Here is a 26,157-nt window from a genome sequence, read left to right as displayed (position 1 = left end):
GTGAGCTCCAAACTTCCCTTCACGAACAGCAATGTCCAACTCCTTGGATAGAATATCCATAGCCATAACAAATAGAGATGAAGATATTGAATCACCTTGCCTCAAACCCTTTTTTCCAGGGAAAAAACCTGAGAGTTCTCCATTCAGCGCAACAGAGTAATAAGGTGTTGTTATGCAAGCCTGAATCCAACTTATGAAAACAGGAGGAAGGTTGAAGGCAATAAGAATATTGAGAATAAATCCCCATTCAATGCTATCAAAGGCTTTGGAGATATCAACCTGAAGACAGCCTTTGGTGATTCTTCCCCTCTTGTGGAAATCAGCAACCAGCTCAGACGCAAGTAAAACATTTTCACAAAGCACTCTGCCCTTCACAAAACCCACTTGGTTCCTTTGAACCGTATCCTGAGTGATAGTCTTAAGCCTAGCAGAGAGGGTCTTTGAGATAATTTTGTAGACAGTATTGCATAATGAGACTGGCCTGAAATCTGTCAGAGCAGACGCTCCAGCTATCTTAGGAATCAAAGAAATCACTGTTGCGTTAGTCTGTCTTGGCATATAAGACGTAAGAAAAAAGCTCTGCACTGCGCTAATCAAATCTCTCCCAACCAGATCCCAAGACGAGGTGAAGAATTCTGAGGTGAATCCGTCTGGTCCTGGAGCTTTGCATTTTGGCAAGGAGAAGACGATTTCCCTGATCTCCTCATCCGTTGGAATTGCCACCAAAACATCAGTTCGAGAGGAGTCGTGTCGATAAGGGTGAATTTCCCGAATATATCCAACTGCATAAGGAGTAACTGCCACATTCGATCTCCCTTGAAGATAGGAATAGAATCGAATGACCATGTTCTTCATTTCCTGTCCATCAAACACCCTTCTATTATTCTCATCAGTGAGGAAGTGAATGACATTCCTAGCCAGATTTGCCTTAACAGACTTGTGAAAAAAAAAAAAAAAAAAAAAAAAAAAAGGGTTATTTTTTGTATGCTTATTTTTGTTTACATAACTATACTTGTACGTACGTTAGACTGCAACTTAAATATATGTTTTCTAAATTGCTATTTTTAATTATTCCGAGAATATATGAGAGAAATGTCTATATGTTGAGTACACGATTTGGCCAACTAGTATTTTGTCATATCTGAAATGAGTGATTCGGTTGTTGCATGATGAAATATCAAACTTTAATAATAGGGTTTCAAATTTTCAAAACAAAGATCTGTAAGTAATTAAGCACTAGATCAAAGTGTGCATTGGTAATGTCCAACATTTGGGATTCGGTGCGCAATTTTTTGTTCTTTTTGTTTGTAACCAACTACAAGCATAATGGTCCCCAGCTTATCATAAATATTGACAAGATCTTGAAACAATCTCAACCCACTTCATAAAAATAAATTAAAAATGAGATAAAATAAAAAATGCTCCAAAGCTGTGGAGGCAGTTTGTAAAATGCTGACTAATAACATAGTCAACAGCTCAACAACTACAAAAGCACTATCAAAAGTTCATCAAGTCAATGGACCTTGTCAATTTCAAAAGATTGTGTGGAAATGAATATATCACTTTCAGGATATATGTATATTCATTACAAGGGCGTGTCAATCATGAACCATCTCCACAAATATCACACTGAGAGTAAAATGTTATCTCTCTAAACTATTTTATATCATCATTGAGGGGGCTAATCGATCGAGAAAGGCATACCATAACAACTCTTTGTTGATCATGATTCATGAGATGAGTTTTAGATCCCCAATTTTACAGAACAATCCTCCTACCCAATCAACTTGATAGCTGACTCCTATAAACCAAATGCGGGAAAAGCAGTTGGTCGTTTAGCCCACAAAGTTTGTCTAGTTTCATAACTCATAACCAAAAGCGACATTGGTTTATTATAACTTCAAAATGGTTTATGCAAATGATTTTATTTTTAAAAGGAAGTATGCAATGCAGAGTTGGTTCCTTAGCAGGCTTGATTATTCAGGCTTATAAAGGCCTAACATGTAACCTTCATGGTTACAAAAACTCTTCAAATCCCATTTGGATAAACTAAGTATCAAATGAAACTCAAGACTTGTGCTATGAAAATAAAACAGACTATATAAAACGATTGATTATGTTTACAAGGTCCCAAAATTCGTAGAAATCGAAATATACAAAAAGAAAAAATATCCAGAGACAATGAATATGAATCAGCCTTTGAACAGCCGAAGACGAGACTTAGAACTCTTTGCGAGTTTTGTTTTCAAAGTATTATCCTTGACTCCTTGAGCTATCCCAATAGCAGCAGACGTCTCGGAGGAGCCAAGAATTTCACCTGTTACGGTTCTTGAAGTCCATTGTCGAACTGGACTCGCTTGTCTCCAAGAAGATGGGTAACTACTACAAGAAGCTTCCCCAGTTTCAGACAATAATCTTCTGTGTGTCCGAATCATTTCCCCCATCACATCATTCTTGCTTGTAGTTTCATTCTCTTGCTTGTTCTTCTCAGGCTCTGCATCATCATCTTCTTCTTTGATGGTTTTTGTTTTCTTCTTCCCGTTACTAGACATAGCCCACGCCATTTGATCCTCGAACTTCACTTGGAAACTCGACGGACTTCCAATCATTCCTTTTGGCTTTTCATCGTCTTTGTTCGTTTCAGTTTCGTTTACATGAGACTCAACAGGTTTCTTGAGCTCGAAGCAATTCGAGTCGCTTGCCCCAGAGTCTTCCTCACACTCCACATCATGCGGTGGTGCACTCAATGCATTAAACGGAACAGATTCAAGTGAACTCCTACGCTTAGCCTGAAGGAATGTCTCTATCTCAACCCCGAGCTTATCCAACACATCTTCTCCTCCTCCTTCTAATCTCATTTGCATCCTTTCGTCAAGCCAAGATTCTGCGATATGAAGAACCATCTGATCTCTTTCCTCCCGACCAGCCCAATTCTTGTGCTTTAAACCGTGAAACTCCTCTTCGTAGCTCTTGATCCCTTTAGCAAACTCATCGCAGAGTATCTCCACCATCTTCTTTGACTTATTCCCTCTCTCAACCTCCTTGACGCACTCAGACAACGAAGACTTCACTTCAGAGAGCTCTCTCGCCAGTTTCCTCTGCATACTCTCGGAACGTTTTCGAAGTTTCCGCTCGTCTTCCAACTCTTTCCTCACAGACTGAATCCGTTCAGCTTCTTTGTTCTTCCTCGAGAGGTTTTCCTCAGTGAGCTGCTTCACCACACCGTTTAGCTCGTGTCTATCAGCTTGTTGATACCTAAGAAGCTCTTTGATTCGAACACGCGAATGAGCCAGCTCGGTTTTGAGAGATTTTATCAAGGAGATGTTGGCTGCGTGCTGCTCCTCGAGGCTCCAAATACGGTTCAGTACCTTGAGAAGTTCAGTTGATGTTTTGAGATTGTATTGAGGTTCTCTAGATTGTCTTCCTCGGAACTCTAGTGAGCTGCTTGGAGTCACTGCTTTGTTGTATGGCGCAACCTGTAATCTTAAGTGTGTGAATACATATATCCCAAAAAACACGAACAATCAAAATGCTACTCCCTTCATTTCATATTAAGTATCTTTTGTAGCATAAAATTTCCTAAGTATGGTTTTATTATTTTAATGCAATTTTTAAAAAAATTAAACTAATACAAAAAATGTTATGCAATACTAATGGTGGCAAAATTAATTTAACTATTTCTTTATTTGTGTGCAAAAAATTCTAGAACGACAACTAATTTGAAATAGAGGAAAGTATTCGATAGTAAACCTCAAGAGAGCTTCCATAACTAGCAGGAGATACAGGCTGAAGAGCGTGATTGTTTCTTTCGAGTGATTGATGATGTTTCATCAGAACTTGACCGATCTGCCTCCTTAGACTTCCTGCACTCTCTGGCTGTGAGAACGAAGTACTATTTTCAGAAACCTTAACCAAAACCAAAGCTCTACGCGACATCAATTAGACAAGAACCATAAACACTTACTCAAAACCAAAGCTATGTTAACTTAGATGAGCTTCCAACCTAAAAGCAATTAGTAATAATAGGATTTGCCTATCTATCTTATATATTACTAAGGATTCTTCCAACTACGGAACTTGTGTTAATCTCTTGTTCATTCACACTTGAAACCTGAGGAGATCCAATAACTTGAGCTAGAAAGGCAAGAACAGGGTAAAGGTGGGTGAAACTAGTACAAACCAATCAATTGTAGCCAAAAGGGAGAGAGACCTGATGATCAGGAGAGGGATCTCGGAGGAACTGAGAGAGGTCGAGACCATTCTCCTTAACCACCGCCTTGCCGTGGCGCTGTCGGCGGTGCATTTCAGCAGCAGCAGGAGGAGGAGAAAAGAAGGAGCGATCTTCTTCTTGGTAGCAGTAGTAGTGATGAAACTCCCAGAAAGCAGCAGCGAGCTTTCGTGATGAAACAACGTCTGATGGTGAGAATAATTTAGAAGAGCCGGAGAAGCTAACGTGCACCGGAGTTGAAGGTCCATCTCCATTATTATTATTTTTGGTAGTAGTATAATTTTTCAACTTTTCCACCAATCTCTCCACTTTCTGTCTCTCTCCCCTTTCTTCTTCTCCTCCTGTTACTTTACTTTCCATCTTTTTAGGTGAAAAAGAAAAGCATAAAGGTTTCGCCTTTTTCTTCTTTTTTTTCTTTTAAATCAAATCCAATTCATACATATCTCGCAAATTGTCTTGAGAATTTGTTTCACCTGTGTGTGGTGTGGGTGTTTTAAGACCTTGGATACTTTGAAGTGGGGTTGCTTAATCTTTTCTTTGATTGCTACAATCCAGTTTGTTTCAGTCACATCACTATCACCTTAAGTGTTTTAACATTAACAAATAATATATTAACACGTGAAAAACTGGGATGCTGTAATATTCCGACAGTACTGTAACTTGATGTTCTTGGCGCGTGTGCGTTCATTGTATTTTGGCCCATTTTCTTCTCCGTGGAGGGAAATGAATATTCAATAGCTTGGCGGACAGGGCCCGGGTTCGATTAATATTTGGGCTTTTTCTCATATGTAAATTCTATTAGCAAATCAAAGAAAGATCCCACACAAGAAAACACTCACAAATTCCTTGAAAGAGCCCTTGTCCATCCATATTTTACACACATTTAAATCTCAGAATGAATACATCTCTTACAATTTGATAAATTCATGAAATTATTAGATCATTCGTACGGTCTTTATTTTTAACAAACAATCTTTTTAATATTTACTTAATGATCAACGAGCTGGGTTTAACTAGTACAACTGTTTTGTACTCTATCGAAATAACTGTGGTTTGAATTTTCTACAGTGATAATTAGGGATGGGCACGGATCGGATATCCAAGTTTTTGAAGGTATTTGTGATTTGCTTTATATGTTACGAATATTTAGTTTTTTGATTTGCTTTGGAAAAATATAGATATCGGAAAAACGGATATCCAGAAAATAAATAGATATTTGCCGATATTTACGAATACTTACAGATATCTCATATGTTTTGATTAATACAAATAATCTTAAAAAATCGATACAAATTTGTTTTGTAAAATATATTTTTCATGATGATATATAAAATAAAAAATAAAAGAAGTAGTGAATCTACATATTTGTAAACCTTTTAAACTTAGTTAACATTTATAATAGCACAAAACTTAAGAAAAAGTTATAATTGTCATAAATTTTGTTCTCTTCTTTTTTATGTAATATTTTTATATAATTAACAATGTGAATAGAATTTGTCAAATCATATATTAGAATAATAATTATATAATTTTATACATTTCAAAAATATAATCGAGATATACATGTATTTATATATTGTCGGATCGAGCGAATATTCGTTTCCTAAAATTTTAATATTTGGGATTTGCTTCAATTTTAATGGATATTGATTTTAGTACTTGCATTACTTTAAAAGTTTACGAATATTCAAAATTTTCGGATCGGATTGAAACGAATGACGAATCAAATCAAATTTAATGGATAAAATGCTCGGCTCCAAGTGATAATATCATGCAAAATGTATTAATTTTACCAGAATACTCGTTGTTTTATTATTAAGAGTGGAATATTCGATGATTCAGTTCACATTTTGTCTGTGTAAAGTTTAGATTCACCCAAACCTCGATGACACCGTATTCTCCACAGCAAACGTACACATACGATTCATTATTACTAATCATTTTGTTAAGAATTTATTGAATTATATATTCTTTTGACATAGTTTTTTTTTTTTGAGCAAACACAACATTCATTCAATAGAAAAGGTCTTACACTCCAATAAAGGAGGCTGGTACAACAGAACTAGCAAGTAGCAAGAGCCAGTTTAGCAACTGAATCAGCATCAGAGTTAAATATGAATAACATCACTGGTACATAGATTTTGCATTGCATCATCATCAACATTGATAATAATATTTAAATAAAATGATAATGACTCCTTTCGGCTTCAAAAGATAACATAATTGCTTTAAATATAATCTAAAGACGGCCCGGTATGAATAAAAATGATAATCTAGTATCTAAATTATTAATTTAGATTTCTATTCAGACCTAACCTACTACCATATGTGATATTTCTTTTTTTTTTGGGCCTATTCCATATTTAAATATAATTTTGATTGTTTGCTGTTACATAAATATAGATATAGAATAAAAATTACTATATTATATTTATACCACGAATTTTGTAAACTATCAAAATTAAGCTTTATAGAATATTCTATATATATTTATATCATAGTCATAGGGATAGTGTGTTGGTATGGATACTGTCATTGCTTAGAAACAATACATCTACTCTCGGGACTTTTCAGTTTTGGACTGCTGCAATCTATGAATTATGGAATGAAACAAAATAGAAGATTTCATTTGGGTGTCACTTGTGATGAAGGTGTCCTCATCCGGCGTAACTTCACACATCCATCTTTCGCCCTGACGACTACTGGTTTTGATGTGGATCAGAAGCTAATTTGATTATGGAACTCACTCTAATCGTTCTAGTTCTAAGGATACTTCCAACCCCGCTTCGTAATTTACTCCAAAATGAAAAATATAGTAATATTTTATTATTTATTTATTATTTTATTTTTCACTCTATTTTAAAATATATTATAGAACATGGATAGAGATGGTCTTTAAGTAGGTGGCATTTTCATCCTTTTTTAGTTTTATTTCATCAGCAATTTTATAATGTTTTCACTTCTCTATATAAGAAAGGTTTTTTAATAAAGAAATTATAATTTTAAATAAATAATTTTAAATAAAAACTAGTATAGTATTTTGAAAGTGCGATTAAAACCTAATGATTCCGTGTGAATGAATCACAGCAATATTATCTAACAATAGTAGGCTTTTATAAGCTATTAATATTGAAATGATAATTAATTTTGATAAATTAATATAGGCATGGGCATTCGGGGTCCCAATCGGGTTTCGGTTTTATCTAATCGGGTTTCGGTTTTTCGGGTTTATCAAAATCAGCCCCATTCGGATTATATGAAAATTCGGTACGGGACCGGTAGGGTTCTATCGGATTCGGGTCGGGTTAGTAAATCTTCAAAGAACTGGTATAACCCAATATATTTTCGGGTTCGGGTCCCAATCGGTTTTTCGGTTTAAAGATACCTGATTTTTACCTATTTTATAATCAAAACATGAGTAGAATCGGTTCTTCAGTTTTAAAATACCTGATTTGTACCTATTTTGTAACCAAAACTTAAGTAAAATCGATTCAAAAATAAGAAACATCAACCGTGATCATTCAAAATCAAACGAAAAATAAACATATTTACTGATAAAAATAAAATAAAATAAATAAAAACATAAAATAAAAACCAAGTTCTCATGAAATGAGAAACATTGTTTAACGAAAACAAAATCTAAATCTAAATACTTCAAGATTCAACGGTCATCTTCAACCATCAACCTTCATGTAATAGAACCACCAACCTTCATGTAATAAATAAGTATTTTAGATGTTCAGTATTTCTTAGAGTATTTTGGATAAATATTAGGAATTGAGATCATGTTTGGTACAAGATCTTTTCGAGGTTTTGAATGTTTTGGGTTCTATCGGATATCCATTTAGATTCGGGTTCGGTTCGGATAATATCCATAACCCAGAATACCACAAAACAAGATCCATTCGGTATTTACGTCGGGTTCGGATCGGTTCGGATTCATTTTTATCGGATCGGATTCGGTTCGCGTTTTCGGGTTCGGTTTATTTGCCCAGCCCTACATAAATGCCAACCGTACGTATATTACTTAGTAAGAACATCAAGAGGGCTGGGGGGTAGGGGGGATATTCATGAACATGTTGAACGGCAGCAGTTTAAAGTATAGCATTTGCTTCCTTTTAAAAAAAAAATTAAGATGTGGAGTCTCTCACAACGATGACTTCGTCCACCTTTGGTCTCTGGTTCATATTAGTATTTTTTTTTTATAACATATTGTAGGTACAATTTGTACCACTGGCAAATTGAATCAATAGGACTTGGATTATAAGTTTTCGTTCACCTTTGGTTCATATTAATTTCTTTTTTAAAACATGTTGTAGGTACAATTAATATTTACCACTGACAAATTGAATCAATATGATTTGGATTATAAGTTCAGTAAATTTTAACATATGGATCCAACAATCTTTGCTATATTTTAATTTGATCAGCTAATAGAAGCAATAATTTTGTAATTTGCTCTAAAAAATAAATAACATTTTAAGAGTTTTATCAATGATAAAAAAAACAATAATACATTGTACTGTATATACTCTTTCTGTTTTTGAAAAAAAAAGATATTTCTAAATTTATTTCTAATTTATTTTATGTTTCACAAATATAATTTTTTTTTAAAAATTAAAGTTTTAGTTATTAATGTTAATAAGTTATATATTTGGATTGATTAAATATTATTAATTGATAAAATTATACAGCAAAATAGATAATAATTTTAACTATAGATATTTTTATATTTTTGATATGCGTGAATTCTATAAAAAAATATCATGTCAACAACAGAACAATATATTTTTCTCATATTATTATAGTCCACACATCTATTTTATTAAAATAGAGTCTTTATATTAACTGGTTTTTAGACTATTAAAAATTATTATTTAAGTTTTGATGGTCCAACTAAAATTGACATATGTCATTTAAATTATATGATTTTTAATAAATATTAAGGATAAACCTATAAACTTTGTTAAGAGTTTTTCCTATATTTTTTGAAGTAAACGAATCATAGAAATATATTCGAATATAAATATTGGTATGAAAAGGCAATAAATTATATGATAATAGAAATTTGAAGATTTTGAAAAATTTAGCGTAACAACATTTAAAACATTTCGTATATATAGAAAAAAATGTAAACCCTATGACTCTTCTCCAATGAAACTGGTCATATTTTTTTCAAAAATCTTGAAATCATGACTACATAGAGTTATTTAAATTAATAGATAAACCATTTTAAGAACTAGATCTTAACAGCTACACAATATATGTTTTAAGAAATAATCTTTTTAACAACAACTAAAATACAGTTATATGTTTCCATATATATCTACTTCTATTTACATATCAATATCTTATAATTTCACATTCACGCTTTCAAACAACCGAACATCTAATCTAAAGGTTTAAGTAACGAATTATTAAATGCAGTCTGAGGTAAAAGTTGACTTTGGTGCCTCCTTTTTTTCTGATAAAAAGAAACGAAATATTAAAGAGAGATACCAGACTGACTAACAAAAACAATTAAAAAGTGCAATAAGTAAGAAGTTAAAAAGGAGTGACTAAGCATTAAGTAAGAATCTGATAGAGAGAAGAAGAAGAAGGGCTCATATGCTTTCAAACACTGCGCTTCTCTTTCTCTCTCTATTTAAGTCGTATCCATCCAACTTGTTTTCAGTCCCCTAATCTTTGACGTTTCCTTCGCCAGCGAATCATCGTCCTCGATCTTTACATGTCAGCTAATTTCGTCGCAGCATATATAACAAAGTTCTTTTCTTTTTTGTAGTTGAGATCGTCCAGTTCTTCAGGTAACTCATCTCTTCATCTTACGATTGTTTTGATCAGTTAGTTTCCTGAAATTTCTAGGTTTCTCGCGATCCTAGGTTTTTTTATTTTTTTGGGAGTAATTAAGAATCTAATTGTGGATGGTAGTACTCTCTGGTGCAACTCTATGCATGTGGTATGTGTGTTGGTGGAATCTTCTCTTTTTTTCCCCTTAATATAATGTTTATGAGAATCTAATTGATAAGAAGTTGAACAGACTCCAAATCTAATTCAATCTATTGCCATTCTGTTGGTATTAAGATTGTAAAAGTATTTGACTTTGACTTGTGGATTAGGACTTTAGTAAGACTGATTTTCTCTTGTATATATATAAGTACGATTTTGGATCAAAGCTTCATTGTTTTTTGTATTTCATTTTCAGGAACAAAAGAAGCTTCTTTCTTTTGGTCTGCAAGAATGGCTGCAAATACTTCAGCTTGTCCAGCTTTTATGAAAGCAACCTCTAACGGAGTTTTCCAAGGAGATAACCCTATAGACTTCGCGTTGCCTCTTGCCATTCTTCAGATTGTCATCGTTATCATTCTCACTCGTCTCCTTGCTTACCTTTTAAGACCCCTTAGACAGCCTCGTGTCGTTGCAGAAGTCATTGTAAGCTTCCCCTTCATCTCCCTACACTCCTTGATCAAATACCAGTTTTGTTTCATTTTGGTGAATGATTAATGATTTATCTGCAGGGTGGGATTATGCTTGGACCGTCTCTTCTTGGCCGTTCCAAGGCTTTTCTAGACGCTGTGTTCCCAAAGAATAGCCTAACCGTTCTAGAAACTCTGGCTAACCTTGGCCTTCTCTTCTTCCTTTTCCTCGCCGGTTTGGAGATTGACACCAAATCTCTTCGCAACACGGGGAAAAAGGCTTTGGGGATTGCACTGGCTGGTATCTCACTGCCCTTTGCTCTTGGCATTGGTTCTTCGTTTGTTCTCAGAGCAACAATCTCCAAAGGAGTAGACAGTGTGGCCTTTCTCATCTTCATGGGTGTGGCTCTCTCCATCACTGCCTTCCCTGTGTTGGCTCGTATCTTGGCTGAGCTCAAGCTTCTAACCACTGAGATTGGACGACTCGCCATGTCAGCAGCTGCGGTCAACGACGTGGCTGCTTGGATTCTCCTCGCTCTAGCCATTGCTCTCTCTGGATCAGATACCTCCGCTCTAGTTTCTCTTTGGGTTTTCCTCGCCGGGTGCGGTTTTGTAGTCGCTGCTATTTGCATCATTCCTCCGGTCTTTAGATGGATTGCGAGGAGGTGCCATGAGGGAGAACCCATTGAAGAAACCTACATCTGTGCCACTTTGGCTGTTGTTCTTGTTTGTGGATTCATAACCGATGCGATTGGGATCCACTCCATGTTTGGTGCTTTTGTGGTGGGTGTTTTGATCCCAAAGGAAGGACCTTTCGCTGGTGCGCTCATTGAGAAGGTGGAGGATCTTGTCTCTGGTCTCTTCTTGCCGCTTTACTTTGTGGCAAGTGGTTTGAAAACAAACGTGGCGACGATTCAAGGAGCTCAGTCTTGGGGTCTTCTGGTTTTAGTCACCTTCACTGCTTGTTTCGGTAAGATCGTTGGCACTCTAGGCGTCTCCCTCGCCTTCAAGATACCTATGAGAGAAGCTGTAGCTTTAGGGTTCCTCATGAACACTAAAGGCTTGGTCGAACTCATCGTCCTCAACATCGGGAAAGATCGAAAGGTAACAAACATTAAAACCTCAAGAAAGATGTAATGGTAATAACTAAACTTTTTCTCTGTTTTGGTTTCTTCCTCAGGTTCTTAACGATCAGACATTTGCTATTATGGTTCTAATGGCTCTCTTCACAACCTTCATGACCACACCAATCGTAATGGCAGTTTACAAACCGGCGAGAAGAGCAAAGAAAGAAAGAGAATACAAACACAGGACGGTGGAACGAGACAACAACACAAACACACAGCTCCGAATCCTAACATGTTTCCACGGAGCAGGAAGCATCCCTTCAATGATAAACCTCCTCGAAGCCTCAAGAGGCATAGAGAAAGGCGAAGGACTATGCGTCTACGCTCTACACTTACGAGAGCTATCAGAACGCTCTTCAGCTATTCTAATGGTTCACAAAGTCCGCAAAAACGGAATGCCTTTCTGGAACAGAAGAGGCAACAACAACAACGCGGATCAAGTGGTCGTCGCCTTCCAAGCTTTTCAGCAGCTAAGCAGAGTCAACGTCCGACCAATGACAGCGATCTCGTCAATGTCCGATATCCACGAAGACATCTGCACGACGGCAGCTAGAAAACGAGCGTCGATTGTGATCTTACCGTTCCACAAACATCAGCAAGTCGATGGTTCGTTGGAGACGACGCGTGGAGATTACCGTTGGGTTAACCGGAGGGTTTTGGTCGAAGCTCCTTGCTCCGTTGGGATATTCGTAGACCGTGGACTCGGCGGTTCGAGTCAAGTCTCGGCTCAGGATGTTTCTTACTCCGTCGTGGTGTTGTTCTTCGGTGGACGCGACGATCGTGAAGCTTTGGCGTATGGATTACGTATGGCGGAGCATCCCGGAATATCGTTGACGGTTCTCCGATTTGTTACATCGCCGGAGAGAGTCGGAGAGATTACACGTGTCGATGTGGATAACGAGAATGGGAAAATCGTGAAGTCCGATGAGGAGGTTATGTCTGAGATCAGGAAGAAATCGTCGGTGGATGAATCGGTGAAGTTTGTGGAGAAGCGAGTGGAGAACGCCGCCGTGGATGTTAGATCGGCGATTGAGGAGATGCGGCGGAGTAATCTGTTTCTGGTTGGTAGAATGCCAGGTGGAGAAATCGCGTTGGCGATTAGGGAGAACAGCGAATGTGCGGAGCTTGGACCTGTGGGGAGTTTGTTGATATCGACGGAGTCTCCGACGAGAGCATCGGTTCTGGTGATTCAGCAGTATAATGGAGCGGGAACAGCTCCGGATTTGGCGTCGGCTGGGTCGGAGTTAGACACTGATTAGATAAATTGTTTAGCTTTTCGGTTTGGTTCTGGGGTTGGTTTACGGTAGTGAAATGTTGGTTAACGGGTATGGTTCAATCATGATAAATAGTTAAGCAAACTGTTCTCACCATTTCTCCAATAATTGGATTGAGTTTGCCTCTGTTTCTACTTTCTAGAAGGGATAAGTGATGGAATTTGTTGGTTTTAAAATTGTTACCTGACTACCTGAGTAAATTATGTAAGTTTACGAGAGTTAAACGTAAAAATATAAATTACATGAACTTTTGGAAATTATTCCTCATAGTTCACTTATTATGAAAATAGAATTAAATGATAAAAGTAAATGTCAGAAGTGGGGTTTGAACCCACGCCCTCTTTCGAGGACCAGAACTTGAGTCTGGCGCCTTGGACCACTCGGCCATCCTGACTTCTGTTTATGTTTGCGTCTGTAGTATATAAGTACCAATAAAACAAATGTCGAAACAATGTCAATTTTTTGTTTCTTTCTTTTGTGCACCTTTTTCCACGCAACTAAACGATTGCTAAACCTTTCGATGCTCTCTCCAGTAGTGGAGCTAATCCATTAGATCATCTCCTTAACACTATAACGAACAAAATAATGTATACTCCATCTGTTTTTTAATGTTATATATTTTGCTTTTTTTCACACATTTTAATAAAATACATTAAATTTGCATATTTTTTTGTGTTTATCATTGTTCCATAATTTTAAACCAATAAAAATTCAGTAAGTGCAATTAAATTTTTTGAAATTTGCAATTAGGTAATAAAACATGTTTTGAAAATGTAAAAAATAGATCTTTTTAAAACAAATTTTTTTTCTAAAATATATAATATTAAGGAACAGAGGGAGTACTTTTTACCAAATTTGAGAAAAAAAATATTTTAAAAAATATTGTCATAAACATTATCGTGTAAATGGTACTTGTTTCATAGATTATCTCCTAAACTTTATTTTGGAAAAAAAAGGTATATTTTTCATATTAAGATTTATCTACAAGTTGATAACGATCAAAATCTATCCTATACTAAAAGTTAGATATACTCAACAGATAAGGTGTCCACATAGGATCCAATAATCAACCAATAGAAAGGTTTCTTTTTACCACGTCAGCACTGCTCCAAAACCTAATGTTCTTCGTTCATTGTTGATCGTCTCCGACTATTGAACTTCGTTTCAGTTTTCTGTAATTTCACCTCCTCTGCTAATCATTCGTAACGTTTGTCTCCCAGTTCTAATACTCTTTAATATCCATTATTACTGCATCAATCCAAAGACGGGATGAGATTGTACCAGGAAGTAAGGGAGCTGAGTCAAATCGCTGACGAAAGATCTCCGAATCAAAACCCTAATTCCTCAATCCCGATCCTTTCTCTCTCGATCTTAGTCGAATCCCCCAGCAGCGAAGATGGTTTTAGCGGAGCTCGGCGGGCAGATCGCCAGCGCCTTGCAGAAGATGAGCAATGGGACGAACATCGATGAGAAGGTTCTCAACGAGTGCTTGAAAGAGATCACTCGTGCTCTTCTCCATTCGGATGTCTCTTTCCCTCTCATGAGGGAGATGCAGAACAATATCAAGAAGATCGTTAACCTCGAGAAGCTAGCCGCAGGCCACAACAAGCGACAGATCATTGAGCAGGTTTTTTCAATTTGGGATTCGATTAGAAATCGGATTTGATTCGTTATTGAATCTGATCATATTGTTTGTTTGTTTCAGGCTATCTTTAGTGAACTGTGTAAGATGTTGGATCCAGGAAAGCCTGCGTTTAAGGAGAGGTCTTTGTAGATTGAGTTGGTTTCTTGATTGTTTGTGTAATCTCAGTGAACTATTAATGTTTAGGTGCTGGTAAAACCACAACGTGTACCAAGTATGCTTATTATCATCAGAAGAAAGGCTACAAACCTGCTCTGGTGTGTGCGGATACTTTCAGGGCTGGTGCTTTCGATCAGCTGAAACAGAATGCCACCAAGGCTAGGATCCCCTTTTATGGAAGGTATAAACATTTCTTTTCTTAGTAACAGATTTCTTCTTGCATGTTTATAATATAACATTAGCTCACGTATAGGAGTGATCTAAGTTCAGTTGTCACGGTAGGGTGGGGTAAGTGTCTAAAGTTTATAAAATCGTTTGATTTAGTAGGTTTTGTCATACTTTATTGGCTCTGTTGAGGTCTTCTGTTGACTATGCTGTTTGTAGTTTTGGATTTACATCAATGACAGTAATAGGGGGAGATGGAAAAAACTGTTGACTATGCTGTTTGTAGTTTTGGATTTATATCAATGACAGTAATAGGGGGAGATGGAAAAAAAATGAAAATATTCTATATGGCATACTGTGATAATAGAATTGCTAATGCTGGGTTGTGATTCTTTGCAGCTACACGGAATCCTATCCTGTAAAAATTGCTGTTGAGGGAGTTGATACGTTTAAGAAAGAAAACTGTGATCTTATTATTGTTGACACCAGTGGTCGCCATAAACAAGAAGCTACTCTCTTTGAAGAAATGCGTCAAGTTGCTGAAGCAACTGTATGTTCTGTTGTCTTGGAGGCATTGTTTTTCCTTAGTTGATGTTGCAGGCTCTGAACATGGTTTAAGGAGCTTGAGGAATCTCTGGGAATTCTGAGACAGAGCATGAAGATGCAGCATGCGCAGAACAGAGAAGAGGTGTTTTAATCTCGAAAATACACACTATGTATTGAATTCCTACTGGTAAATTTTTTTAAATTTTTTTTAAAAAAACCCTTGATGGTTTGAAGATTGGATTACATGACAGTTTTTCCAAAGCTTAAAACAGACAGATGCATGTCAAAAGAGACGCAAAGGAACATAATTTCCAGAGGCTCCAACAGCAGGAGCATGCTAAAGTTGTTGATATAAGCAAGAGGTATGCATACATACTTACATAAATCCTGCGCTACTGGTGAAAACTAAATTCTTCTGATTTGATCTTCTTCAGGGCTTGGGAGTTCTCAAGCTTCATAGAGTTTCAAGAGAAAGAGATGAAAACTATTATGGGAGAGAGGGAGAAGAAGATGGCAGAGATGAACAAGAGATATTTCGAGGAGATGCTTGATCTAGAGAGGGAATTTGATGTCTTTGGCGCTGTTCATGATCAAGAACGGCTTAACGATGCAGATGACGCAGACTACTAGCTTTCATGTTGTGCTTTTGATATGTTTGTGAATCTATGGAGATTTTTTTATTGCAAACCTAATGGAAGGTCCCTTTATATTCTTTGCAGTGGTTATAAGTAGAACAACAGTAGCCGAAAAGCAGAGGGATACAACTTCATATCGACAGGTCGAGACATTGAAGCAGAAGCTAATGAAACTGAGAAAAGAGAATGAGATCCTTAAACGGAAACTATCTTCTTCATAGAAGAGCCAGAAACACCTACTGCTCGGTAAAACAAAAACTTGACAGTAAAACAAGAAACACAGCTGTCTGGTTTAAGTTTTTAATTTTCAATATAAATTTATATCTTTTAATGCTATGTGAATTTTTATTCCATAGTTTATTTTCTATTGGTTGAGTTGTGATTTGGTAAATAGTTAATGTGCTTTATTTTCTAAATCTTAAAAAATAATTCTTTTTAAGTTTGTGTGCATAGATTTAGAACAAATATATAATTAAAATTATATAACTATTCATACTTTACTCATATCATTTGTTGATGTTATTGTTAAGAACTAAATAATAATTTACTTATGCATTTTGGTTTAAAAATATTATCCATCACAACATATATCTATGTAAAATAAAAGTTTGAATATTCTTCAAATATAAAGTAAGTAAGAAACTATTCCCTCCATTTCTTATTTTTTTAGAAAGTATCACCTTAAAATTGTTCACACAGATTTAGAAAAAAAAATTGAATTCATTTATTATTTTATAAATTACATCTATTTGACCAATACTATTTGAGATAAATTAAATTATTTTCAGCATTAATGGATTTTGAAATTAATATTTTTTTTTGTCACTAGGATTTCGAAATTAATATTAGGCTGAAAGTATGTATAACTTTTGCATTGGAATTCTAAAGTGACATTCTTTGTTTAAGAAGAAAAATGTTAAAATGACATTTTTCAAGAAATAGATGAAGTATATATAACTAAAATAAAAAGTCTATACAATTTAGTTTTTTTACTGATTTTTAGACAAAAAAATATTTTCACGTAAAATAAACTAGAATATTTCAGAAACTATACTAGCTAAGTGATACATTAAAAATCTAAGATCTAAGATATGTGTGAAAATAACTTATAGAATCAGTTTTACAATTATTACTTTTTAAATACTGATATTTTTAAGTTTATAAACACTTTAAGTTAGCATTAACCAAATGTTGATGTCAACTTTTGAAAGTTGTTCTACAACGGGCATAAGTCCTGAAGACATCATAGTAAGTGTATCAACTCATATAGATTCTAAAAATCACAAATATTTTATAATCCTATAAATTTGAGCTAAATTGTAAGTAAAAACTGCAAGCTTAGTGATTTAAAGTAAAAAATATATTAATCAACTGAGATTAACAATATATTTTTATAATAACCTAAATATGTAAGAAAAAAATATTTTGGATAATAACTAAAGTCTAACAAAGTCTATTCATTTCACACTTGACCATCATCCCATACATATTTTAGATGGTAAAAATAATATTGTGAGTATTACTCTTTTTCAATTCAATTTACTATTTATATTCTTATAACATAGATGTAGTATATGTGTAATATACATATTAAATACAATGATATTTAAATAATTCCGGGCGTAGCCCGGATAAATTCTCTAGTGCTTTTAGAATTTTATAATCCAGAATTATTAACGGGCCACCACAATATGTGTCCAAAAATCTCCCAAAAGTCCTACACGCAGCGTTTTTAGAAATGTCCTGAATTTAAAGACTGGAAGATGAGAAGAAACTGGTCACGACTCATGCACGTGGGGTTGATTAATCTATACCTACGTGGTTTTGGTCTTGGCCTTGAGAACTAACTTTCCTTAGTGGAACCCATTCTACTGCTTAATCCGCGACACGTGTTCAACACGTGCTTCACTGTGTCTACATCACTCTTGAAGGATTTATTTGGAGTAAAAGGCAAACCAAAGATCAACAAAATCAGGTTTGAAAATGATAGCTCGCTTATTTATTTACTTTTCCAATATGAATATTCAAATTATTAGATTATGATTAACTCTAATCTCTTAACTAGAGTTTTTAATTTCAGATAAGAGACGGTTTTTAGTTTTTTATAGATTTTAAAGAAAAACTAATAACTATCTCGTAAATAAGAGATATAAGAACCGGCTCTTAGCCGAAAAATGTAAAAAAAAATGTCAAATCATGAATTAAGAACTCCGACTAAAAGACCGGAATTAATCATGCTCTTATCTTTTCTTTTTGAGTTTTCTTTTTTTCCTTTTGTTTTAATTTATCCCAAGAAAATTCTTTCCTATTCGCTAATATTATCATCTTTTGGGTTATAATAGTTTCTTTTTTTGCTTAAATTTTAATAGTAAAGTTATTGTTATTGAGAAAGCGTATCAGTTTACACAATTGCAGTTGGCTTAATTGTTTATACAACTTATTACTATATATTTTAGTGTGTAAGAAATCATTTACCACATAACCAGCCTTTTAAGAAGATAAGAAATTTTTCTTTCAAAAGGAAAGATTCGTAGATAAAGAAAGAGAATAGAGATTCTTGGAACCTCATATCTATTACGTGGCCTAATTTGGAACCCTTGCATAAATGATCTAGTCTAAAAGTTCTTACCTAATACAGTAATAGATTTTAATAATGCATAAAAGATAAAGTAGTATATAAATTGTTTAATCCAAATCAATCTCAGAAAACCATGCATGCCAGAACTAAAGTCTGGTTACCTGCCAATCACTACCCAATCAGGTTCGGCCACGCATGCCTTCGACAAAGGGAGTTTGAATCAGGAATATACTATACAAGGAGCAGTGATATTCCGTTTTATTACAAAAGATTGTTGATAGTCGAATCTTGGTTTATGTTTATGGTGACAAATGCACATGGTGATCACAAATGCATCGTTAGTAGATTGATTTTTTTAGGTTAATGAGTAAACTGCGATCATATTTATATTTGTATCTGTTGTAGGAACCATATTTTACTACTATAGGACAACTGATATTTGTAAAAAAATAATAAGAACATAAATCAAAATTACAATACCGAAATATAAGAATAAAAAGAATTGCAGAGTAGAGATAGTTAATCTCTTTCCTTAAATCTTTAAACGCCCTGTAGTGTGACGGTTTTATAGCGCTCAGATTCTCAAGATACAACTGCAGCATTGTTTCTGTTTACCATCACCGAACAACAGAATCTATCGACCCTAATTTTGTGATATACTCTCAGACTCAAAAGAAAAAAAAATATACTAGCATAACTATTCTGAGTAGAGGAATGTGTTGGTGTGTGTATTTTCTAAATGGCTCACAAGCCTTTATATAGAAATACAATGAGAAGCACAAGTTTCATTTTTCAACACAAAAATGAAACCTCCATAGTGCACTAATGGAGTTTTTAATTCTTGTCATTATTATGTGAATTTATTCCATATTTTAACCAAGAAATTAAAGAATAAAATTATTATTGTTTTGACCAATTCAAACAAAATAATATACTTTAAAATTGATTTCTTTTTTATATTTTATCAATATAAAAGATCAACATATATTTGATTTAAGTTAATGAACATGAAGTCTAACTAACAAATCAAAACCCAAATCCAAGTTCAAATATCCAATGAGTGTATTTACTACTTTATATAAGTTTCTCAAATCACACACATTAGACCTCCATTTTTCATTCAAATAAAACTTCATTTTTGACATATGAATACACTATTCATAATGTTCAAAAAATAGTTCCAACATCTGTAAAAGAGGAATTTAAGTACATGATGTATCAAGAGACAAGCCATGATGTAAACGTACTGGATCAAAAAGTTTCAAACGTTAAATGCATAAAAAATTTGATGTTCTTAATTACACGATACTCCCTTTAGTTACCGGAAGATTTTTAAGATGTATTTTTTTAGTTTTACAAAGATAATTTTTTTAGATTTATAAGATATTTTAATATTAATAAATTTTATATTTTACAGATATTATTTGAAAATATTTAAATTTGATTAAATAATTATTAGTAGATTGTTACAAAAATGATAATTAAAGTAATTAAATTTTAACTGTAACATTCGTTATACTTTTAATATGGGTAAATATTCTAAAAATTGATCTTTCGAAAACGGATGAGATACTATATCTGAACCTTCGAATCCATGACGTTAATTACTGCAAGACTATCTGAGTATGACTTTTAAAGATTTCTACCTCCTTTCATGTTAAGTTTTTTTTTTTGAATATATGTTAAATTTATTCAAAGAAAACTGCTTTGTTTACAACAAGTGCATCTGTTTTTTGAGAAAGCTAAACCTTAGTTACAACCCAACTCTGCTACCTTGTGGCAAGCCACAAAGTTAACGCTCCCGTATACTTCAAATCTCCTATTTGTCGCAATGAGAGACATCTGTTCCTGACTTGTCTATCAATTAACTTCACCAGGGAACCAACCAACAAAGGTGTGCCACCATGCCGTCTTTCATTCCTCTCCCGCCACAGAAAAGAAACAGTTACTTGCAAGGTGTATCGAGTGAGGAACCTCTCCAGCAAACCTCCATTTGTATCCATAACCATCACCATCAGCTCCGACCACAAAGTTGTGAACGAGGACTGCAGCAGGCCTTGCAGATATGTATGCCTTTCAGCTTTTGGTGCTCAATGATGCGGAAGACACTAATACTATGCAGTATAGTCTCCATCATATTGCAGCTTTCACATGTTACCGTACTAATTCATGAACACTTTGGCTTTAGTGACTACCAAAAAAATAATAGAAATAAAAAGGAAAGAAGCGAGAGGAACAAAATAATAGAAATTTTTGTTCCTTATTGTTCTGAAATTTGATAAAGAATAGTTTTTTTAACGCTCGATAATTATGAAATATTACAAACGATTCTACAACCGACAATTCTACCTGCCGTAAAAAGATTCACGCTTGACTGCATCACCTGAGCCGCTCTATAGAATTCATGCTTGACGGTACTCCTTGCGCCATGCTGTAGATTTCTAGTAAGTCTTTTTTCATTTAATTTGCATAAGTCCGCTTCTCCAGGAATTGAAACCCAAACCTCTTGGTGTAGAAGCATTAATGAACCCTTGGTCAAATCACTGGACCAATGGGCTTCCTTGATAAAAAATAATTTTACTTTATAATTTTTTAAGTTAAAAGAAATGAAAAGAAATATTGAAAAAATATTTTTTATAGATGGTATCAAATTTAGAGAATGTAGAAGAATTGATTTTTCCTATTCATTCCATTTGTCACTATTTAGACCCTTTGTTTATAAAAAAAATTCATGAACATTTTGTGAAAGAAAATTACACTCACCATTATTAACGCTTTCAACCATATTTAAAGTAACGCTATAAATGTGACATATTAAATCTAAACTATAACATTTGGAAAATAATATTGTCGCACATATATGTATTTTCATATTGCACAACTCTTTTTTTAGGCTCCGAATGGTAACTGCGGTTTTAGCGGTGCGGGACAAGCGGTTTTAACGGTGCGGGACAAGTGGTTTAACTGCGGTCCGATTTTAACAGTTATAAAAATATATAGATATATGGTATATGTAGAAATTTTTGTTACTGTTAACTGCAGTGCGGGGCGGAACAGTTCGTAACATTCGAAGCCTTATTATAAAGAAACCAACCTCGGAGTTGCAATAAAGAAGAGTAGACGACAATATTATGAAAAAAATAATAAATAAGACAATATTATATCATGGAATAAATACAATAATATAATATTTCTGCGTCCACACACACATTTATCTATATATATCTTCTCTATATATATACCTAACCTTACCATATTTGTGTTGAGAACTTATTAGATCTAATCACTCCCAAAATAGTAAACCAAGAACACCAAAAAACTGAACATGTTTCCTTTCTCGAAGCATCGGTCAAGGTCGGTCCACGGCGATGATGTGTTGTCCTCCACGCAACCAATAGTGGCCGTCACCTCCATCGTAGAAACCGGAGGCGCGTGTACGACACTCACAGTATGGAGAAAATCGCTCCTGGTTAGTTGTGAAGGTTTCACGGTGATAGACTCTAATGGAGATTTGATCTACCGGGTTGATAACTATGCCCGAACCCGACCCGAAGAACTTATCCTCATGGACAAAGATGGTAACTCCGTCCTCCTCATGCACCGTACCAAGGTAAATACATTCATTAGAATAAGTACTCGTACGTACATATGTCTGATAGTTTAATTCATTGTAGTTTACAATATCCTCCTTCAAGATTCTAACATCAAACCATTAGATTGTTAACAATTACACCTAGTACCTTGCTCACAACGATACATACATAGCCTTTTTTTTGTTTGATAAGTGCATAACTCGAGCTATTATCAGATATTCAGATTAGATTGCCTAGGAAATCTTCAAGTCAATGAATCTGAGTATTTCCTTTCGTTAATGACAATTTTAGAGTAAATGACAGATTGGTTTTAGCCGATTAAAGATATCTTTGTAGAGTTATAAGAGCACCCGCAATGGGAATCCTTAAGAGAGAGTTCTTAAGGTAAAAATAATTAAATAATCGGTGGATTCCACCAAAAGTTAAGGATTCAATCCTTAAAATTCTTAAATAAGAATTCTTTCTTAGTAAATACTTGCACTATTTGCGAGTTCCAACGACATGTGGTGATCCGCGATTGGTTGATATTTATTTTTTATTTTATCTAAAAAGAAAAAAAAAAATATTTAAAAAATCAAAATACATTTTTTCTAAAAACTCCGTTTTGAGTAACATTATTGTAGGTGCTCTAACAATAAGAAAAAGAGTTGTACATTATGAAAGAAGATATTATATACGTATAGTATAAATTAAGACTGAGTGGGACCAACTACACCACCGTCCAGAATCGGTCACGTCAAAAATACACAAGTATTCTGCATGTGGACAGTATTGGCATGAATTTCGAATAACCCGTCATATTCATTGAGAATATATCTCTACATATTCCATCCAGCACAAAAGTTTTGACTATTAGTCTATTTCATATTATCATAAATTTACATAAACAATAATTTTACATATAACAAACCGGCTATTTAGACAACCATTCACGAAAATAAACATCTATTAATTTGGATTTGTGATATCAATGTTACGGTCATGTTTTTTTTGGGTCTAAATGTTAAAATGTTACGGTCATGTGCATGCATATACTAAAATGAGTTTTTCTTTGTACTGGTTAGAAAATTACGCTAGCAGGTAGTTGGGGAATATATGAAGCAAAGGATACTAATGGCGAAGCAAAAGTACCAAAGAGCCCAATCTGGTACATGAGGAAGAACTTGAAGATGAATATTTTGAGCACCAATTCCAACATTTTGGCGTACGTATATTCAGCGCCGTTCGATAAGAAGAATTCTTACGTCATCAAAGGATCGTACAGATGTAAATCGTGTAAGATAATGCACGTCCCATCAAACCGGACAGTGGTGGAGATCAAAAGAAAAGAGGCCAGAACTAAAGGAGTCCGGTTTGGTTCAGATGTTTTTGATCTGGTTGTTAGTCCAGATTTTGACACCGGTTTAGCGATGGCTTTGGTTTTGTTATTAGACCAAATGTTCTCTAAATAAAAGTCTCTTTATTTTTTTCCTTCTCATTTGTACATCAGTACTATTTCAAATAAACATGTTTACAAAATACATATATAATAAAAATTAACTACAAGGCTTATTTAACTTTGAACATTACAAACCATTTTATTACAATATTACTCAAACTAGAGGCCAACCCCCGCGCAAGCGCGGGGATATTGATTTTTTTTGTTATTACCCTTTAAGTTGCCAAGGATTTGCAATAGTTTGTAAAGTTGTTATTGAAACTGTGCAGTAGGTGTGAGACTTTGTGTTAAATTGTGTATTGTTTCGTGGGTTTTTTTAGTAAACTGGAAGTCGCTTTGGTGACTAAAACTGGTTAAATTGTGGTGAGTTTATGAGCGTTATTTTTAGTGTTCAAATGGCTGAAGGTATGTTTATATGTTTGATGTTTCTCTGAATTTGTTAAAAAGTTTTTTTAGTAGTTTTATATGTGTTACAATAAGTTTATTGTTCTGAGTTTTTTTATTTGGTGCAAAAAAGATTATTTTAAATTGGCAGAGTTAGTAACTAAAATTGCATCTTTTATTTTTAGCCTGTAATCTTCACTTTTAAGTTAGATAGTATAAAAAATTATATTTACATGACCAAACCTACGTTTATGCATTGTTGACGTTAAACTTTAACGGTTAGATGGCCTTGCGAGAATCACTTACAGGGACGTTTGTTCTCGTTGGCTGCATAACCTGTCAGACTTGCTTCACCAACTCCCGGTGATATCTCCACCAACCCATGGTGTTGGCAGATTCTGTTGCTTCTCCAGATTCTATATCCACGACTGGAGGTGGGTTGCTGATGTCACTGTAAGAAACAGTAGGACCTGTGTGTTAATTAATATCAGCAATCTTAAAAACTTTGAAAGCATATATTATCCTACCCCTGCCTGAGTGCCAAATAAGAGGTCTTCACTAATTGCTGAGACGGTGAACATGAACGTACGGTGATTTGGAATGAAATTGTAGGGAGTCACACGCAGCTGAGAAACATATTCATAGCCAGCTAGATCCTCAAGATATTCCTCACCGCCACTCATCTCAATTAGGTAGGTTGGGGGCTTTGTGCGGCTTTAGAGTAAGAGAAAATATTATATGCCAAATTTAAGAGAAATTATGAAAGGAAAACGTACTTCCTCAAGAGCCAGATTTGTTGCCTCTTTCTTGATGAGTTTTGTCATCTCTTTGGCAAAGACCACAAAAGTGGCACTGTCCTTTCCGTCATCGACAGCTAGTTCAACACGAAACCTGGATCTGGAGGACGTGAACTGTTAGCAGATATTTATATTAGGCTGATACTTTGAATCGGGAATGAAAGTTTAGACCTGATGACTCATGTCAGGTTGGAAGAAAGATATCGGTTGCAACTGAAGAAAGTGACGGATTTTGAAAGCTTCCTGCTGCAACTGATGCAAGAAACAAAGGACCATCCATTTTATTTGAGGACACCAACAATCTGGGCCTTGCAAAGAAAACCAGTTTCCTATGTCTTGGGGAGGACAAAAATGCTAACCTTAGTTGAGTCTATCCTGAAACAACATAAGAGCACTAAAGTATGTTTGAAGAATGAGTGTTACCTGCTCATTGGAGTTGGAGATGAACGTGTGGAGGTCTCATATTGCCCGAGCTCTTTCTTTTTATCCCTTCCATGGTATCAACTCTCTGCTGCTTCAACTTCAAAGCTGCATGGAGTAAGTATGTGTAACACACATAAATTTGCTGGTAAGATAGGTTTATGTAAGTCGTGACTTACCTGTTTATATAATCTTGATCGCAGGGATGGTGTTATCGAAGTAAAAATGGGTAGGTTTAGATAGAGATTTCCTTCATAAGTCCAAGTGTTTCTTAGAAAGTAAACTATAACATGTTGTAGAATTTATTTTTGCAGGAAACGTGTACCATATACATGTTTATTTATTAAAAGTTTCAGAACCATACCTCCCAATATTTTTGGAGGAACCGTAGGACCACCATTACAGACTTGGATTCGACTTGGATTGACAACCCACCTGATCCCAGCGGCGCGGGCGGCGGAAGCACCGTACCAGTGATGGAATTATGTCAAACTTTCCATGTAAAGTCACAACCCCTGCAACTCCGGCTCCAGTTCCGCAATTATTCCCATGAACCGTCACCGGCTGACGGAGAACGACGTTAGCCACCATGCCGTTACTACTGAGCACAGAGACACCTCTCCCTCTCCGGCGAGCGTAAGTGTTGACGCTCTCAATTATGTCGGCTCCAGATGAGACTTCAAGAACATGAGATCTAAGGACGTTAGGGCATGAACTCAGAGATTTGGAGAAGACGAACTGGAAGAGTCCGAGAGAGA

General features: G+C 35.0%; 4 protein-coding genes, 1 long non-coding RNA gene and 2 other non-coding genes across 11 annotated transcripts; 4 read left to right on the top strand and 3 right to left on the bottom strand.

Moving 5' to 3' along the window:
* Positions 1-2,082: 2,082 nt before the first annotated feature.
* On the bottom strand, positions 2,083-4,698 carry LOC106446301 (uncharacterized protein At5g41620). 2 transcript variants are annotated; one of them, XM_013887999.3, is made up of 3 exons: positions 4,211-4,698; positions 3,751-3,876; positions 2,083-3,476 (listed from the first exon to the last, which is right to left on the bottom strand). In XM_013887999.3, exons 1-3 carry the CDS (start codon positions 4,586-4,588, stop codon positions 2,193-2,195), a joined length of 1,788 nt encoding a protein of 595 aa, XP_013743453.2. In that variant the 5' UTR covers positions 4,589-4,698; the 3' UTR covers positions 2,083-2,192. The 2 variants fall into 2 exon arrangements, with proteins under 2 accessions (XP_013743453.2, XP_022566609.2); XM_022710888.2 differs by lacking the exon at positions 4,211-4,698 and adding an exon at positions 3,965-4,206.
* Positions 4,699-9,762: 5,064 nt separating this feature from the next.
* On the top strand, positions 9,763-13,218 carry LOC106446302 (cation/H(+) antiporter 18). Of its 2 annotated transcripts, none has more exons than XM_013888000.3 (4): positions 9,763-10,032; positions 10,431-10,657; positions 10,744-11,745; positions 11,822-13,218. In XM_013888000.3, the coding sequence occupies exons 2-4, from the start codon at positions 10,466-10,468 to the stop codon at positions 13,025-13,027; spliced, it is 2,400 nt and encodes a 799-aa protein (XP_013743454.2). In that variant the 5' UTR covers positions 9,763-10,032; positions 10,431-10,465; the 3' UTR covers positions 13,028-13,218. The 2 variants fall into 2 exon arrangements, with proteins under 2 accessions (XP_013743454.2, XP_048633494.1); XM_048777537.1 differs by lacking the exon at positions 9,763-10,032 and adding an exon at positions 10,046-10,184.
* Positions 13,219-13,352: 134 nt separating this feature from the next.
* On the bottom strand, positions 13,353-13,436 carry TRNAL-CAA. Its single transcript has one exon. It is a non-coding gene; the product is annotated as a tRNA-Leu (tRNA).
* Positions 13,437-14,098: 662 nt separating this feature from the next.
* Positions 14,099-16,628, top strand: LOC106364515. Its single transcript, XR_007339009.1, has 6 exons — positions 14,099-14,669; positions 14,748-15,024; positions 15,408-15,696; positions 15,806-15,916; positions 15,989-16,191; positions 16,274-16,628. It is a non-coding gene; the product is annotated as an uncharacterized LOC106364515 (transcript).
* Positions 16,629-22,006: 5,378 nt separating this feature from the next.
* LOC125607957 (protein LURP-one-related 17-like) lies at positions 22,007-23,920 on the top strand. Its single transcript, XM_048777534.1, has 2 exons — positions 22,007-22,377; positions 23,425-23,920. Exons 1-2 carry the CDS (start codon positions 22,093-22,095, stop codon positions 23,809-23,811), a joined length of 672 nt encoding a protein of 223 aa, XP_048633491.1. The 5' UTR covers positions 22,007-22,092; the 3' UTR covers positions 23,812-23,920.
* Positions 23,921-24,889: 969 nt separating this feature from the next.
* On the bottom strand, positions 24,890-25,948 carry LOC111200830. Of its 3 annotated transcripts, XR_007339007.1 has the most exons (5): positions 25,764-25,880; positions 25,579-25,591; positions 25,403-25,507; positions 25,151-25,314; positions 24,890-25,079 (listed from the first exon to the last, which is right to left on the bottom strand). It is a non-coding gene; the product is annotated as an uncharacterized LOC111200830 (long non-coding RNA). The 3 variants fall into 3 exon arrangements; XR_002654349.2 differs by lacking the exon at positions 25,579-25,591 and having other exon boundaries at positions 25,764-25,948; XR_007339008.1 differs by lacking the exon at positions 25,764-25,880 and having other exon boundaries at positions 25,579-25,695.
* LOC125607958 lies at positions 25,078-26,088 on the top strand. The gene is made up of 3 exons (XM_048777535.1): positions 25,078-25,516; positions 25,603-25,628; positions 25,714-26,088. The coding sequence occupies exons 1-3, from the start codon at positions 25,154-25,156 to the stop codon at positions 25,874-25,876; spliced, it is 552 nt and encodes a 183-aa protein (XP_048633492.1). The 5' UTR covers positions 25,078-25,153; the 3' UTR covers positions 25,877-26,088.
* Positions 26,089-26,157: the final 69 nt, after the last annotated feature.

This window comes from Brassica napus, chromosome A4, assembly GCF_020379485.1.
Source record: "Brassica napus cultivar Da-Ae chromosome A4, Da-Ae, whole genome shotgun sequence".
In the NCBI taxonomy this organism is placed as follows: domain Eukaryota; kingdom Viridiplantae; phylum Streptophyta; class Magnoliopsida; order Brassicales; family Brassicaceae; genus Brassica; species Brassica napus.
Note: the sequence above shows the minus strand (reverse complement) of the source record. Positions and strands in the feature narration are given on the sequence as shown.